We start from the raw sequence: 19,050 nt of genomic DNA on the forward strand, positions 1-19,050 counted from the left end.
CTACTACCAATTCCCCAGCGCCGCCCCACTTCCCCCTCCCTTCCGTGAAAATCTCCAGCGGAGCCGCACCGAGCGGGGAGGGGTGCGTGACTTGAGCGGAAACCTTTGCGTGGCTTTGTCCCCGCGGGAGCGGCGCGGGGGATGCCACGCGGGGCAGGAGGGGCAGACAGAAGGGACGTGTCCGACAGGGCGCTCCTCTCCTCTGCGTGTCGTTTTATTCCTATCGCTCTTGCTTTATTCCTTTGCTATTGTTGGAAATGTTGGAAGAGAGGAAATAGGAGAGGTACTTTTACAAAGACCTTGGGGTTGGGATTTTTAAATGCAGAAATGTTATAAATAGTTTCCAAGAAAACTCCTCGTCTGAATATGTTTGCAATGAAGTGATTTCTCTTGGGTAAATAATTTGTCAAATTCGGAACTTTCTTCGCATTTCCGGGGTAAAAAGTTTCTGTCAGAATCTCTGGGAATAACAGTTTTGCTAAAGTGCACCCACTGGAAATAGCTGCTAGTGGGTGTCACACAGGAGATCGGCCTCTTTCAGCACTTGTTGACTATTAGGATCCTAGTCAAAATCCGCGTTGTTAATTTGCGTTTTGGTTTAAAAGCCATTTTAAAGAAATGCACCCTGAGAGGGACCAGGCAGTGCGGTGCAGACGGGCGGCTTTGGAGTGCGTGCAGTTTTGTAAGCACACACATGTTATTCCCTCTGAATGCCCTGGGAGCTGAGGGGCTTGATTTCTGGGAGTGGAGCTGGCAACCTTATCACATTCGTAACCGATTTGTAGGTCAGAAGTAATATTGTTGTTCACTTTATTGGTGCTGGCTCTCACCTATAAATTTTATTTTCTGCTTTATTAGTACCTGCACCAAATTGCTAGTTGTATCAGGATCACTGCTTGCAAAAAACACTGCTTCACAGATACCTTGTGTTTCCTCGGCTTTGTTCAAAAGCCAGCAGAAACACAACAGCACCGTATAATAAACCCTTCAAAACAGACTTCTTTCCTGACGGCTGAAAAAGTGTAACTGTATTAATAAGTACGCTGGTGTCTGACAGCTGCTGATGGTGATCTGGAGCTAAATTCCAATATGCTTGTACAACCAATATTTCCCTATTCTACAAAACTATTCCAAATGCCAACTCAGGGCTCTGCCCTTAAGTTTTCTGCTTTACAGGACCTAAGCAACTATCCACAGAAAGGAAAAATCCACAAAACATAGCCGCCTCTTGTTTTTCAAGTGAAAAACTTGATCCGATATTGAAACGCTTACCCATATGCATTTTACTTCATTTATTAGCTTGTAATTAAATAAATCAGCAACAGAAATTAAAATCTTAATCACAAAAAGTAATTATCCAGTGTATTTCAAGTGCATTTTCAAATATATAATTCCAATATTCAAGCGTTATTATATAAGCAGAATCCAAATTTCTTTTGAATATATTTAAATAACATTTCAAGTATATTTATGGAATGTTAGAAATAGAACAAGCAATATATATGAAACGAAAAATGTAAACTTGTTAAGTTCAGACACTTCAAAAGACAATTAACAAAAGTACCGTGATAAAATCTACCTTTTTAAATGGTATCTTCTTTTTAGCAGAAAATGTCCTTGAAGTTGTCCAAAATGGCAATTTAACTTCTGTTCACCAAATCACAAAACACCAACATCCACAATTTCAAAGACAATGTGAGATCACAATATTTGATACAAATTAAAAGGTACATTAGGGTTTGTTCAGGTGGCATATCCAAATAGCTTTTACTCACAGAAGGTTTACATAAAAATACGGGGTTTTGTTATAATCCGTTGGTACCGTTTTTAGGCAGAATGGTCACAATCAAATTACGGCCAATTTTCATTTCCAGGTAACACACTTTCTTTTTTTTTTCTTTCTTTCTTTTTTTTTTTTTTTTTCTTTCTTTCTTTTTGTTTTTCCCCCACGGGGAACTGCAAAACTGTGACGAAGAGGAACGATGCTTGCTGTTCTCATTTGCTTTTCTTTGTGAAGAGCCTAAGCTATATTCCTTTTAAAAGAGAATATTATTTGCATTGTCAAGTGGAAATATATGACTTTTCAAACAGGCATCTTAAACTTCATCGGGAAATTAGCAGATTTATCGGTCAGGCCGGTTTTATAGTTACCCTCTAAAGTTTCTCCAAACTTTTCGGGTTGGTTAGTATTTCCCTAGCCAGTCGCCACGTTTGTTTGGCCGCGTTTTCCAGGGCCGAGTGAGGTTTGCCCTGAAAGAGGTCTAAGTTGGGCAAGAAGTAGTGCGGGCACCTCCTGCACTGGAGGCACGAGATGAGCTGCAGTAAAATCCCGTTGAGCCGGTCCCCCAGGCACGACTCGTCCCAGTCCGATTCGCGGGGATGCTTTTCGCATTCGTAGGAAACCAGAGTCTTCATGTGATAATTATTCAGGGGCTGGCCCGGCAGCTCCAGGTGACGGTCCCGTAAGGTTTTGAGGATGGAGAGGCATTTCTTCCTGCAGCCGCCCATCTGCAGTCTGTTCTCAGCTTCCGCGAACTGCAGCACCCAGGCATCGCTCTCGGCCGAGCTCTGCTTGCCGGCCAGAGAGTGGCACTCCTTGGACAAGAGGTTGAAGCCTTCCGCCTTGACCTCCGCCACCCGGTTGGGTCCCGGCCAGGGGATGTGGGGAAGCGGCCAGTGCGCAGCACTCCGCGGCCAGATCCCCGTGCACTTGAACGCGGGAGTGATCTGCACGACGTACCGATCCCTGATCCTCAGCTTCACCTCGCTGGTGTCCGCCACCATCTTAACCACGTCTCTGTAACTGCACTTATCCACGGCTTGAGCCACCAGAGTCTGGAATCTGGACCGGATTTTGCGAGCGGAGAGGTAGCCAGACGCCGTGATGAACTCCACCCAGAGGGACATGCTCCTCTTGCGCCCGTCGCTTAACTTTAACACAGCGCAGCCCGGCAAGGAGCCGTCGTCCACGAAGTTGAAAACCCCCATTTGGTTCAGATACAGCACGACTTCAAACTCCGTGGGGGAGATGACTTCCAGCCCCTCGTAGCGATTGTCCATCTCGTTCAAGGAACTGATGAAGCGAGGCTCCTGCACCTCCACCTCCTTCAGCACGTCCGACACCACTTTGCAGACTTCTCGGATCGTTTTGGCGATTGCAGCTTTCCTGGCTTGGCATTTCTCATTGTAGTATTTATTCAAATGATACACCAGCTTGGCCTGGGCCGCGATCATGTTGGGGCAGAGATCCGGATTGTATACCGGAGTCTCGCAATAGGCTGTGGGATCCAATGCGGCTGCTATGGCTGGAGCCAACTTCAGAGGAGAAACAGGCTGCCGCACTCTGAAATGTAACAAATGTTTTTCAAAATGCGCCGGGGCTGCTGCTCCTCAGATGCTCTCTTCCTGCTTTTTTAGATCAGCCGTCTTGAAGTGTGTGTGGCGGGGGGGTGAAGGGAGGGGAGCGGGAGGGGGACTGGAGGGGGCGATATTTTTCCTTCCCCTTTTTTTAAAGGGTCCGTGAGTGAGAGGAAAGCATCGAGAGCAGCACCTTTCCCAGCAGCAAGAAAAAACAAAAGTTGCACTGAGACACAGCGAGGGTTCCAGTAGTCAAAATAATAAAACCTCTTCGTATTTATTTATGTTTTCCCGTAGTAATCACCGTGTGTATGCAGGGCGGTTAATCAGATGGTGGAAAAAAGTGCCGTGTGTGTATGTCAGAAGAAGCTGGCTGTTGGTTTGTATAAGAGCCCAGATGCACTCGTGTGGAAATTATAAAGGCAGGGCCAGGCAGGCGGGCGGCCAATCGCCACTGGGCTCGTCACTGCAGCCTCTTTCAGCTCGAACTCGGCTAATTAATCCCTCTCTAGGAGATAGATATGTATACACAGCCACACGCACACACGCACACGCAGGCACATATAGGAAGGTAGAAGGTTACCGGCTAGAAAGCCGCCCCGGTCCTCTGTACACTCGGAAATCAAGAGAAATCGCTCTCCTTTGGGTGTGACTTGAAGGGTATTGCCGTTTCGAGAGGACTTGGCAAAACTGTGCCGCTCCGTACTGAATCCCTGCGTGCCTCCTCATGGCCGGGACGTGAATGCAGGTGTATTAATGGGCATCCATCAACCAGGGAGCTACAGACCGGGCTCGCTCCGGCAGGAGCACAGGCGTAAATTCATTAACCCCTCTCGGCGTCACATCACGCTGTCCTTTTCCTCCCGATAGTTGTCTGTAACTGCAAGTGAGAAGTAGGTTTGGAATTTTTTTTTTTCTCTCGTGAACCGGCCAGTGAACAAGGCAGCGGATTCACGGCAAATTTAGTGTTCTTTGGAATAAAATATTGCTCAGAAGTCCACGATTTGTATTGTTTTAAAGGATCTTCTGACGGGCTCTAATCGATTTTGAGGTTTAATGCATTTCGGCATTGTCTCTGCCTTGCTTTTTGTATTTGTACCTTATGAAGGGAGAATCAATCGCTAAACATATCTGTCAGGTCTTTTTCACGTTCCTTCCAAAAATCAAGTAGCAGATACAGACGGTAAATCTCCTTTGCCAATTCTTAGCGTCGTTTTTATACTCTGTATTGCTCTCCGATATGTTGTGAGGAGTGGATGTTCGGCTGCTTTTCGAGACGCACTATAAGTACCTATTAACTTCAAACCTGGAGGATTTATCGTACAGCGAGCTGTGCTAGCAAGCTGCGCTTAGTAAATGTGCACACGGGAGGCACGCTAGCGACTGCAAACATGCTGGCTTGCTTGTCAGACAGTTTGGGGTTTCGCCTGTGTGATGCGTAATTAGCAAATTTCGCCTTCGGTACTTTAAGTGTTGGTAATCGGGACATTTATTTGCAAATAAGCTGGAGTGGTAAGCTCTTCTGCTTCACAGCATTTACTGAGCTTCACTTCAAGACAGCCCTAAATTTTATATACATATACATATACATATATGTATATATATATATATATATATATATATATATATATATATATATGTATGAATGAAGAAAAAAACACCAAAGCTTTTGATCGCTTGGAATCTTTAAACTACTGACCCATTACCTTTTCCTAAAGTAACTGTCACGGGCATATCAGTCGCTGAGGAGAAGTCATACCACAAAGAACATTTCACGACATTTATTCAGCGTACGAATGCGACCAACTTTATTGCACATAGCGGAGAATTTGTGACCGTGCGCTTGGCTCCCTCGGTCTAGCGGTTATATGGCTGTTCCTGTGCCGCTCCCGAGGAGGAAGCCGACCGGAATCCTTTCCTGCTCATGAGTTGAGCAGGGCTGGTGCTGTCGCTGAAAAACTGCAGGTGACCGGTCGTCCCGAAGCAGCTTACCTCTTCTCGGCCGCAGCCGGGAGAAGGGAGATCACTTTCTGGCTCTTTGGGGCGGAGAGGAGGCAGTTTCCTCCCGGGCTGTCTCCCTCCTCCGCTCAGTTTCCCGGCCGGGACACGCGTGCCTCCCCCCGGCCGCGCTGGGACCGGCGGCGGCAGCGGCGCAGAGCTCCCGGTGCCGGTGCCTGCCGAGCCGCCGCCGAGGAGCGCTGCCGCCGTCCCCGCGCCGGCCCGGGGCTGCCGCCTCCCTCCCTCCCTCCCTCCCTCCCTCCCTCCTCCCCCGCGGGGCGGTGGCGTGCGCGGCCGCGGCGCTGCGGGCTCGGGGGCCGGCCGCCCCAGCCTTCCCGGAGCAGGCGCTTCCAGGCGTTCGGCTGGCTCCGAGGGCACGGGCGGGCGCCTCCCCGCCGCTCCTACCGGCGGCTGTCCCCGGCTGCACGGGCAACCTGCTCTGCGGCGGGGGCGAAGGTCGGCCCTCTGCCCTTTTCCCTCTTCCCGCTTCCCGCTTCCGCGGGGGCCGGCGCACGCAGAGCCGGCTCGGCGGCACCGCCACCGGCCCCGGCGGCGGGCGGGGAAGGGGAGGCACCTCTCGGGCCCGGCACATCCCGCCCCGCTGCCCCAGGATGGGGCCCGGCACGACCCAGCCCGCCCCTCGGGCTCGGGGCGATGCCGGTCGCGCCGTGCCCTCAGACCCGGGGCGGCCTTGGCCGCAGCAGGGCACGGCTGGGCTGTGCACAGGAAGGAAAAGCGCTCAAGTCGGGACCAACTCCGGCAGGCGGGTCCCGGGGACCGGCTGGTGCGGGGGAAGGCCCGCGGCGGCCCCAGTCCGGCCCCGGTTCCCGCCCCGGGCGGCGGCCGCTGCTCCCGGGGCCGTCCGGCTCGACACCGCCGGCGCTGCTGTAGCGGGGGCGGCTTCTTTGGGATGGAAATGTCAAAGAGCCCCTTTCCCACAGGGTCACAGAGCAGCGCCGGGTAAAACCGAAAGTTACAGCGGGCGGACAAAAGGTTGTCCCTTCTTCCCTTTCCGCCGAGGGAACAGCCCTTTCCTGCGGTGGGGGCACCCCTCAACCTCCCAGGGATGCAGGAGCCTCAGAGCCGCACGTTAGCGGTGGGGATGTTCCGGGCCAGGTTTTGCTTATTTTTGCCCCCTAGGTTTTAACTTGGCAATTCCAGCTGCCAAAGGCAAAAGTGGAAAGGTCGTACCTTTAAGCTGTCAGAAGTCATAACATTCATGACGAAGCAAAATTAATTTAAGCAAAAATTACATCTTAGATACTAAATCAGAGTTTTCAATGTGTAGTGCTAAGATTAAGCTATGATACCAAGTGATACAAGGTTATACGTATTCATTGTATCTCGATTGCTATGAGAAATATTAGATTTAGGCTTGATTAGGTGACGTTAAACACTGAAGATCACTATTAACTCCACTCCGTCATTTCGTTTCACACACCAAACATTTAATAGTTTAAAAATATGTATGTTTAGGCATCACAGACACCCCTGAAATGTGACTGTTGAAGTGACCCTATAGTTTACCGTGACAAGAAGTCAGTCTGGTTTAGACGTCGAAAATTATTATCTATATGACTACATATGATATAAAAATATAGATATTTTTCAAAGCTTTGAGTTAATTTTTCTCTGTAGTTATTAATGCATCCTTGGTAAAGTACAAAAGGAACACTTTTTCAGCAATGAATTTTATTTCTACTGAGTTTATTGAGTATTAAGTTGTTTTGGAAAATCGGGATTAAAGTCACCTCATTAAAATGGTGATTGATCATTTGTCCTGATAATGGTGCCATATGATATTGGTGACTTTTACCAAACTGCTGTTTTCCAAATATTTCCCTTAATTAGGGGGTACTATAACAATATTTGTTGAACTCTGCTTGTTATATCAAATCTTTCAAACTACATTGCCTGTAGTGCTCGTGTTAGCCAAAAAGCCAAATATTGTTGAAAATCTGTATTTGCCCACATCCCCAAATTGCAATTTAGAAAAAAATAAAAAAAGAAAAAAAAAGTTGCCATGCATATAAATTTAACCAATAATTTTTTTTTCATATGGTGAAAAGTGTGAGTTAAAAAGCACTTGCAGATGCATATCTACACAAAGGGCTTGCATGGATATCACTTTATATTTCTTATTATATAGTGATAGTTCTTCCACACACAACTGCTCATGAATTTTAAAGTTTTATTTTTTTAATATCTGCCAATTGCACTAGGGAGGTAGGAAGAAAAAGAATGAAGCTGAGTTGATTAAATTATTTATCCCTACTGCTGAAGTAAGTTTGAAGGCTCATTGAATGTATCTGATTTCTTGGCTCTTCTTTCTCCCCTTCCCCCCTCAGTTCTTCCTGGTTATTTCATCCATATCATCCTGCCAGCAACAATAAATTCACTTTTTTTTTTTTCAAGTAAGAAAACTAAAGACAGATATTTGTGCTGGGTTTGCTATATGTGTCACATTTTATAAAATAGGCAGCATCTTTTTGTGTGTGTGATAGAAGTTGACGGTACCTTCAATTTTCTGTGTTCTTATTTTGTAGTTTACTTTTTGCCTCTGTTTTCAAATTTAGGAACAAACGAAAAGTTCAGATGTAAGTTACTATAATGTTTGCAATCTTTCAATTTTAATAGATTTATACACTTCATTGCTAAGACCTGTGGGTATCAAGTTCTGCATCTTTTGGTACACAAGCATTTTTCCTCTGTTGTGAACAGTTCTCTGCAAATTTTTAAATTTTTTTTTTTAGAAATTATGACATAGTCCTTTTTACAGTACACAATTGGCATTCATTAGTGTTAGACTTAATGTGTATGTATTTGCTTTCTATTAAAAATTAAAGAAAAACATGAGAATTTGCATTACTGTTGGACTTGGTCATCCTAGGTCATACAGATGAACTGTTAATGCTTTAAATTCCTCTAATCTGCAATCTGTTAAGGGAAAAAACAGTAATTGATTTGTTTTCTCTAAAATGTTGTGTCTCAAAAGTAAACATGGAGCTTGCACAACTGTGATTTTGGCTGGAACTGAAGAAACATGTAAGCAGGAAAAAAATGCATTGAATTATTCATTTGGTTCACTTATCCGTCAGCTTCTCCAAATCCAGACATTCCTTATAGTACAGCATTTTATTTAAGTAGTCCAACATTGGGTTTGTTTTGGTTTTTTTTAAGATCTCTAGCTTGGAGAATGTTCTTTTTTTTTTTGCTGAACTGCTAGAGGAGTGTGGAATCAGTGGGGATTAGTGCTTTTTAATCTACTGCATTTGTAGTGGGCCATCCAACACTGCAGAACTCTCATTTACTTCCTATTGCTGTATATGATTAAGTGGCTGAAAATATTGAACATTGCCCTTGAAGATAAAGCTGTATGTGTTGGATGAGCAGCTTCTGAAGACTTCATGTCTAAACTAATCTTTCCCCTCAGTAACTTTAGCCCTGGAATACCAGAGAGGACTAGAGTGTTAGAAAATGTAAGTTGAAATTGAAGTATGGGAGCATTTGAAATACATCATTATATAAATTATGGCATCACACAATATGCTATGTCTTAGGGCCAGCTCAGCATCTTATTAGCCCAGTCAAAATGGGAGGGTGGTATGTCTTCAACATGCTTCGTTTTGTGGCTGGTGTTTTTCTGTAAGCTGGTTTCATACTGACTTATCAAACTAAACTACATCATCCCATCAGTAGCTGCTGAAGATACTGAAATTAGCAGAAGACATTGCTTAACACATTTGAACATTGGCCAATAGGAAGTTATAAATAAGCACCATTTTTTTGTATACATTTGATGATATAATGTATTTATTACTAATTTTCATGCTGCCAACACTTTGGGCATCTTATGTCCCTCCAACTCAAAATGAAATTTGCCCTCTCTCTTTGCAATTACACAAGTATGGTAAATTACCTGTGGAACTCATTTCATCTTGATTTAGCTATGGATGGACATACCTAACATATTTCATTCAATGCAGACTTCTAGTTTTAATGTAGTGTATAGCTTTCCAATATTTTCTTTCCAAATAACAGTGAAGGGAGGAGTTGAGTGAGTTGGTTATAAGTGATTAATATGTTTCGTTGAACCTTATGAAGGCCCTGATCCTGCAAATAACTGCCCATGCACTTCTCTGTGAGCCTAAAAGCACCAGTGATATCATGGGCAGGATCAGGGCCAGAATACTTGGAGGTTAACATTTGAAGAGGATGAGATACAGTGAGCCTCTAAAATATCTAATGCATCAAATGCATGTGTTGGTGAGGAAATATATTTTTGGCTCAAATATCTACACTTCTGTCAAGCAGCACTTCCCTATTAATTTCATTGTGCTTTAGCCATTGTGTTAAAATGTCTTCTTGAGAAAGGACATTGCTGGTTTGTCCATATTTTAACAACATAATCTCACAAAAATGCCCCCCCCCCCCCCAGTACACTCTAAAGCCCTTCTAAGGAGGGTGAGGTTATTCAGAGAAACAGATGAATGATTATGCTTTCAGAAGATCTGTTTTTTCATCTACTTTCACATATTCAGGACTATTTCTAAACTTCCTAAAGCTAATGAGTATTTTAGCAGTCTTAAATAAAAGCAATCTACTCGCTAAGAATACTTATTGACCCTAAAAATATCCTAACTATAACTGTAATAGAAACATGTCAACCACCTTATTATTTAAGGAAGAAGAGGTGAGATCTTCTCAGGAAAAATATGATACTTAGATCTTTTGGCCTTTAAAATATATTCCCACCACCACTCTGAACTTTTATTTTTTTTTACTGGTGGAACATTGTCGTTGTAGAACACAATATTTTATCTAGGGGAAATGTGAGCCTCCTATTAAGGGCAGCAAATCACTCCAGTTGTCTTCTTGCTTGAATTTGAAAATTTAACCTACATCACCTACTGTCCTTCCTACTTTTCCCTGCCAGCTTTTAGGCTAGCTCTAGGACAGAATATAAAGAAGTAGATCCTTTGTGGCATAGTGCTGATGTCCCTGAAATGAGAAAGGCTATAGAAATAACATGTAGTCTTGTAGTTTCATAAGTACCCAATCAAACTATTGAAAGAGAAATATTAGCTTGTGGAAATACCTGCTTATCTGAAAGGAATATTACTATCAATTTTTCTTGATATTTGAAATAGAGTTTGCCTTTGAGAAAGTTATCATTTATAATATATTAGTGCTGTTGAAAAGAAGATAAAAATTTACAGTGTAGCTGTTAGGGTAGTGACAGTGCTGTCTCTTAAGACTTCTTAGTTTTAGATGAGGCAAAGGAGATCGATACCTTTATGACTTCGCATTTATGAATCTTATTTATTTTCTGGTTTACTTGATACAAAAGAATTATTTTGTAAAATTAAGGGAAAGTTTCAGGGGAAAAATTGTGGGGTTTTTACTTTTTTTTTAAGATCGATACTGATTTTAATGGGGTAATGCAGTCTGTACAGGCCTACTGAGGGAGAAATTACTGTGATCAACATGGTTCTATCTTATTTTCAGTAAATATTTTACCAATTCTATTTCTTGTTTTCCTCTGCAAATTATTTCCAGGAATAAACTGGGTTCAATTTTCACTTTTTTTTTTTTTTTTTTTTAAATAACTTTATCAAAAGGAACAATTAATAAGTGCAGAATTCTTACTAGCCCTCTGAAGCACAGACGAGTATATGGCATATGCTAGGCTATGCCGTAATGCTTGCCATTTTCACCTACACTTCAAGACATTGCTTCTTTAAAGAGGTAAAAAATGACAGCAAGTATGTTGGACAACAGTTTTCTCATTATGTTCTGTGAGTACATTCATTATGTATTATTAGTCCTTAATTGTAAAGATGAAATAATATAACCATTTATCTTTGCAAGCCCATTATTTATAATCTGTACATTAGAAAACTGCAAGCATCTACATGAATGTTTTCTTCTGTATGTATATTCAGATTTTTGACATAGGAGATGAAAAGAAACTTTTTAGGCTAAATCTATGGCTAACCTAATCCACCCTTTGTAGGCAAACTGTATCTCAACATGGTAAAAAAGTCTCTCTATCCCCACCCCCCAAAATTCAGTTCTTCATTTGTTTTGTTCACCACGCTGCATTAACACAGTTTTCCCTTGTGTGCATCTGCCAGTGTACAATTTAGCCACGGGCATCTGTAGACCTTGTGGTGATCAGTATTGCAGGCAAAAGCCATATGTGTTTAAATAAAAAAAAAACCTCTTTATTTCATTTGCTGTTTTAACTGGATGGATAACTTCTGTGCCTCAAGACAGAGGAAGAGAAAATACAGAAATAATTAATTGCCTCTATTCTTGAGGCAGTTTCATTTTCCCTCTCCAATATGGAATGCTTGTCAGCTTCCCTGATAAATGACTGCATGTATTTGCATAGATTTTACATTAACACAAAAATTAGTTTTATTTGTGAAAAACTATTTTACATAATAATGCAACATCTAGCATTATAGATTATGTTTCCAAACTTGAGAGACTGTGGAGAAATGAGAGTTTTTTCATCTTTGTTTTTTAAATTTTATTTAGTTTGTGTTAGTTGGTTGTTTTGCTAGGGTTTGTTTGTTTGTTTGTTTCATGTCAAGGTATATTAATTTTTAGCTTTGTATTTTGTTTTTGTGGAAACAACCAAGTCAGGATCTCTTATTGTTTATAAACCATTTATTCAACCTTTCATAGATTGAATTATTGATGGTGGTATGAAAAAAACTTTTTTCATGGACTTCTAACCCATTCCATTTATTAAATACTCACTTAAATATGAATACATTTGCAAAATTTTGTGTAACTGTTTAAAAAAAAAGTATTTAATCAAATTTAGTTATTAAATATGCTATGAGAATATACTTTAAGTTTCTAAAGCTGCTATTAAAATAGTGCTCCATCAGGTATTCTTTCAGAGCATTAATATACTGCATTAGCTTGTATGCCAGTGTAGGACTATTTTTTTCCCTATATCAAATAACCTGTCTGTTTTAAGCAATTAGGCCCTTCCAGCTTGGAGTGACAGTACTATACCTGTAGTTAAAAACTGTGTTTTATGCACTATTTGTCATGTCCATGAACAAAATCTACGAATCAATCAGTCTGAAATATCTCTGAAAAAAATATACTGTCCTCATTTTAAGCCAATTGTAGTTATTTTCAAGTGACATGAATTGGATATTTGCTCACAGAATAAACCTGGTGTCTTGCTGTCTGAAGGCAACTGCTAATTGTATATCAGCCAGTTCTCTGTGATGAAAAAAATACAGATGCATTCACTGCTGTTATTTCATGCTCTGTAATAATAAGAAAATATTGCTCCTTATGAAACATGCTATACTTGATGGCAACTTAAGGCAAAAGAGTGCCTTTGCCACTTCTTAAATCTGGGACACCCTAGGTGCCAGCTGTCACTGCTCAGCTAATGATGACAAATGCCCCTCTCTATGCAGATTGCAGAGCTTGCAGGCTGCTATGAAAGGCAGTCAGATTACCTTTCTTCAGATAGTAACTTAACCTTTTAAACTCAAGTGTCAGAATGAAATTATTAGCTGGGATAGTTTCAATATCTGTTTCTTTTAAAAGGGGAAAAATAATAAGAAGGCAGTGACTTCAAATAATACCATAGCACTCATATTCACAAATTGTTTTTGCTTCTCTGATCTTTTAAAAATAGGAAATTGCTGCCTCTGTGCCTGTGAGCACTCTATGGAGTTTGCTGGCATTGAATGCAGGAATGCTGAAGCTGACCTCTCGGTTGCACTACACAGAAATGGGGCCAAGTGGGACAAATTCTGTCCTTGCTTACATCCACACAGTGTTACTGATGCACAGATCTGACAGATCACAGGTTAATGGATGCTATTTGTAATAGACCTTAACTGATCTTAGGTATTGTGGATATACTCAGCTCTGTCTGTGGCAGTTCATGTTACCACTCTAAGTCTGTGAACTTCAGCTAGATTCCACTCTGTAAAAATAACTGGGTATCTATTTTGTGGGTAGGAGTGATTTCACAGAACTCAGTGTCACGTGGTTAATATTGCTAATTTAAATATATTCTACAGTCAGAGGTTTGGAGTTGCTTCCTGAGTTGTCTTGAAAGTAGCTAACAGATGTGGAAATTTTACATAGTTCTTTACAGCAAGCCAGAAATGTAACACAGTACAAGCGCTGAATATGCCACCCAAAGGTGCAGGGTACTTTTTGAGTGTGTGCACATACATCTGTCCATGTTTTTCTGTGAGTCTATTTCCATGTGTTTATACACTTGAATACAAAAGTGAATAGGCATAGGCACATAAGCACAGTCATGTCAGTATGTGTTCACATGCACTATCCTACACATGTAACATCCAAGCAATATATATTTCCATGTTTATATTAAAATGCTGACATATATGAGCATGTTTAACTAGAATATTGTATTTGCCATTAAATCTGTCTGTGCAGTGAACTGCATATGAATATCAGTTTCCCTTTGAGCTAGAGCCTATTTTCATTGCAGTAAACAAGTACTTACACCAGTATTTTCAGGAACACATCTCGGCAGCAGTAGGCAATAATAGAAAACTACAGAAAAGATGTGGAAATACTTTTAATGAGGTGACCAGGAGCATTATGCTATATGGATGGAAAGAGAATAGGATATGATTTGCAGAAAGTATGGGAGGAAGAAAAAAATGTACAAATTTACAGAGAAAGTTGAGATCAATTGCAATAATTACAATGTGTTTGGTTCAGTAGTCATTAAAGGAAAGGTAATCTGATTAATGAACATAATATTAATTAATATTACTTTCTCCAGAAAATAATGGATTTGATTGTTGATATGGGTGTTCTCAAAGACCTTCAGTCAGCACTTAACCTCTTTTGGTAATATGATGTGTGAAAGGGAGATGGTGGTTAATATTATATTAGAAATATTTTGTCTTGAACTTTGGAGTCACGTGTTTGTTTTTGTCTAAGTATGTTAAATTTAACATCCTGTCTCGTTTTGTTGCACTGTGTTTCTTTTCTGTAAGTCATTATGTTCAAAGTATTTAAAACTATACATTTTATTATTTTTAGCAAGTGTAGCACAGTCTGGGAAATGAAAAAGACAAAGATCTAGTGATTCATCCTCAGCTTTCTCAGCTTGCTGGTTGAATAGGCATCAAATGAAGTCCAATGCCTATACAAAAGAAATGTTCCTTGTTTGGATTTGCCCCATCTGTGTCATCTGGTGGCTTATGCAATAGGAGGTGTTATCACATGAATCCAAATGCACAAGCCAGTTGTTTTATGGACTCTTTCTGTGCTTGGAGGAGTTTATAAGTTGCCCACTCTATTGTGTGTCACTCCCAGATGACACGTGTGCATTCTGCTGAGCATATTTTGGGGGTAATTATAACTAATGAAGCCTGGTACACAGCTTGTTCACAGAGTGATTTATTCTGCTCCTGTCTGATTCCTGAGAGTTCTGTAAAATGGTATATTGTGCCCTCCACTTTGGACACGTATGGGAGCATGTGGTATTGAGTCCATCAGAGAAAATTTGCTATTCAGTGTACCACAGACTAATTACAAAGATATTGGCTGGCTACATCTGGTAAAAAATATAGAGTCAGATTGAAATTATAAATGGGATCTGTAACTTTAGGGATATTGGCTTTTTTATGGCTCCTGTTTAGTCATTTACTCTTTCCAGACTTGCAGTAACCCATTTAGATGTACTGCTGTTAAATGGTTTGGAGTTTCTCTAAACCCTGTAAGTTAAGGTTAGGTTCCCTTCATACATTTAGCAAAGTAGATTTTATTTTGCAATCTGAGTTTTGATAGGTGGGGATATTTTGTGGAGAGATGGATTTAAAAGTTAGAAGAAAATACCTTGTAGCTTTGCAGGTATCATAAAGCAACAACAACAAAAATCCATTACTGAAGCCTGGGTGTCAACCTTTATTTAACCTTAGATCTATCATTCTCCCCCTAATTTATCTCAACTTACCAGGCTCTCAGGCAAGTAAATCCACTGATATTAGTGGGACTCATCTACTATAAAAGAAGTATTCATACATTTTTTTTGCCAGGATGATTCTAAAAATCTTTTTTCCAACATGCTAACATGCCTCTGAAATCACAGAGGAATGGTGTGCACAGAAGCTTCAAGGTTTGTCACTTCATCTACCCGATTCACAGCTATCCAAGGAGGCTGGATGTTTTTATAAGTATCTTGGCATCAGTGTTCAGTAATAATAGTCTTTAGTTATATTTGTCTTCAGTTATATCAATTTCTTCCATTTTCACCCCCAACTTTGCATCCAGATTTGAAAGATTTTTGCTTTTTTTTTTTTTTTCAGTACTTCAACAAAATTTTCTTTCTTTCTTTCAAAAAAGGGTTAAAAGCTGAAATACTACTTGTAGGAATGGGGGAAGCGATAAATACATATTTTGGTATACATTTAATAAAAAGCATTTTGTTAGGTGGGAAAACAACTGACTAGAAAATACAGTTCACATTCTTCTTACTGGCTGCATGAGTAGAAAAAATAGTGTTATTGAGAATGAATTGTTTTAATCTGTCTTGTGAAAAAACCTGGGGTGCCTTAAGACAACATTAACAACACTGGAGGTGAGAAGTTCTCCTCTAGTTGTGAGGAGCGAATAGTGTAAGATAACCGACCTTAGCTATCACGTTAGGCAAGAGGGTGTGGTCACTGGCAGATCTGAGGTTTACCTGTGCTGTAACCTGTCCCAGTAGTGAAGTTTATAGTATTGGTATCAATTTTCAAAATCAGTAGGCTTTTGGATCACTGGGAAAGGAAACAAAATAGAGTTTCCACCTAATTTGAATCTTGATAACCATGAAGGTAAAAGTGTCAGAAGGTCTGATGACACTGAAGGTTGTCTTTTTTTTTTTTTTTTCTAAATTTGTGTGGATTTCAGTGTTATGTACCCAAGATAATAACCATCAGAAGGTAAAAGTGCTGTTTGTATATCATGAGTGTGACTACCTGTATATACTATATGTGTTGAAACACACAATTGAGAGACTGACTGGTTTGCTGGGAACAAATGTATCAAAAGTAGCAGTTGCATTCCACTTGTTTTAAATAAGCAGAATTTGGTTTTGGTCCTTATGCTTTGTTCTGAGCTTCCTCCATATACAAAGATTCTGAGAACAATTGTTACATGCTGATTTTTTTCTTTTACTGTGGTATAAAATCTGACCTGGATTTGGCTTCTCTGATGATACAATTATGATAGATTTTGATTTTTGGGATGAAGTACCTAAAATCTGGTTACCATGCCAGATATTACAAGAGGCCTGTCATCACATACTTATAATGAAAATCCTTAGATAGGATACATGTCACAGATGAAAACAAGGATCTTGTGTGTTTTGTAAGGCTTTTTAAGGTTGTTTGTGTATTTTTTGTTAAAGACTGTGACAAAGTACAATGATTGGTATATTAGAAAAACCATGCCTGAAAATGATCAGTTGTTTTCCTTGGAGAAAGATTGTCACAAATTTAAAGACTAGTTAACTGGAATTATGGGTTTATGCTATTCAAATATTACAGTTTTCAAGTTTGGTGTTCCTGCTCAGTAATCTTCTCATGTTAAGTCAGAGTACACCTGTTCTATATAATTTTAAACATTTAATAAAATATTTAAGACTTATGGTTTTTAAATGAAGCACTAGTTAAAATGATGACACTAGTTACATCAGATGTAGTTGGGTCAGTGAAGCTTACATGTCAGTCACTCTTTTGCACTGACCAAACTTTCAATGCAGGAACTCATGTCCTAGTTGGTCTCTGGAAGAGTTTGTTTCAGAGCAGTGTGGCCTTCCAAAAACTGGGAATTGCAGCTGTTGTTTCATTCTCTGTACTATTTTGCTTTCCTCTGTAAGCAGCATTAATTTTATTTCCATTTTTCTGGTACTTTACATGAATTTTGTGACAGAAATTACTATTTTGGTCACCTTGATTCTAGAAACTTCTTCATGCTATGCCATACTATGGCTAGTGAATATGATATGCTTATTAGGTATGGGTAGATGAAAATAGTTTTTCATATGAGTATTTAGGAAACAGTAGTGTACCTCCAGTGATAACTGGCAAAAATTAGAAACAAGAAGCTGAAGTGCTTTTTTGAGCTTTAAATTGTTACTCCCACCAGTGTTAGCAGCAGACTTTTTCCTGGTAAGCCATTACCTTCACTTTTCCTGGTGGTCTCCCAGATTTGTGGGGTCTGGCTGCCTAGGTGGACTATCTGTTTTCTGGAAGTTCTGAAAAATCCCTGAGAAATGAATGTTTGCCGTATTTACTATGTGCTGTTCAGTCACACGGTGGATGTGCTGGGCTGCTTGTAAAGCAAATGCTGGCCTGTTTGAGTTTATTAAATGCATAAGGAATTTGAACTCCAACCTAGCACTGACCTTGTGGTACTATATATGTTGTTTAGTCAAAATTACAGTGATTCCAATAAACCCTCAACTTTTATACCATTTTAGTGAAGTTTATACAATTCTGTGAAATAGAAGAAATAAACCACAAACAAGAAGACAAGCAAAAAACCATCTGTGCTTTGGTTAGGAAAAAAAATGAATGAGCTGAAGATCAGGGCAAAAAGATCGAAGAATGAATTTGAAATGAAAGCCATAAAAACTTTTCAGACACAATTAATGTAAAAATTTATAGTAAAATTTGTTTCATTGAAGGGACTGGACTAAAAAACCAATGTAAAACTCCAAAGTGGGGAATCAGGACAGAGGACAAATTAGAGAGGAAGAATTAGTTCTTTGCTTAAAGAAGTTTGAAATAAAGTAGAAACTGTAGGGCTTTCTTCACTTAAATACCATGCTAAGCAGAAATCCCAGCTTTAAGGAGTATCTACCAGTACACGCAATCACAGTTGGTCCATGTGATAACTCTTATGTGAATATGCTGTAAAATGTCAACATGCTCCAGAATTACTCTTGGCTGTGCTTGAACTGAGCCAGCCTCAATGTAGTTGCTGCTTTTGTGGACAGAAGTCTTTGCTTTGTGAAAGCAAATAAGGGAGTTTTCCAAGAGCTGCTCTCAGAGCCCCAGACAGTGACAGCAGCCTCTTCATCATCCTTCACTGACCTAAAGGTTAACCTGTCCAGAGGCTTGTGAAGTCTATACAGTAAAGGAAAGTTTTTTCTGTGTGGGAAACAATATATCTGAGAAGAGGGGGACAACAGAGAATCCAGAAGTTTTGAGGGAACACATGTAATGAAGTTCATGGCAAACCTTTAGAAGCGTAGATTATTGTATCGACACATTGGCTGGTACTACTTTACCTTCTAGATCAAGTCCTAATGAGAAGGACTGAGCAAGACCTTTGTATATGTACAAAGTGCTTCTTTTACATGGTGCTGTGTGTTCTTTAATAAATGTTACTAAACATGAAACTTGTGAGGGCTGCATTCACAGGCCTATTTCATTTGTCACTGGTCTTGTTTAATATTTATAGAGTGATACACGTTTCTATGTTACCTTAGAGAAATAAAAATTATGTTATTCTGGCCTCATTTTGCTGTCTAATTTTGGCAAACGCAAGAAATTGTGAAAGTAAATAGAAAGGAGACATAGTAGAAAAGATAAAAAGATCCTAATAAATAGAGATGGCTACTTCATAATGTAGATGGCTGGTTTATCTGCTTTCTTTAAAAGTCGGTATGAA

General features: G+C 40.3%; 2 protein-coding genes across 6 annotated transcripts in view; one reads left to right on the forward strand and one right to left on the reverse strand.

Moving 5' to 3' along the window:
- The window catches only part of NBEA (neurobeachin), a 453,368-nt gene that overhangs the window by 305,674 nt on the left and 128,644 nt on the right, over positions 1-19,050 (forward strand). The gene's annotated exons all lie outside the window — the stretch shown is intronic.
- Positions 1,406-3,234, reverse strand: MAB21L1 (mab-21 like 1). The gene has a single exon (XM_058800582.1). It carries the CDS (start codon positions 3,232-3,234, stop codon positions 2,155-2,157), a length of 1,080 nt encoding a protein of 359 aa, XP_058656565.1. The 3' UTR covers positions 1,406-2,154.

The sequence above is a fragment of the Ammospiza caudacuta genome, chromosome 2 (genome assembly GCF_027887145.1).
Source record: "Ammospiza caudacuta isolate bAmmCau1 chromosome 2, bAmmCau1.pri, whole genome shotgun sequence".
Classification (NCBI taxonomy): Eukaryota; Metazoa; Chordata; class Aves; order Passeriformes; family Passerellidae; genus Ammospiza; species Ammospiza caudacuta.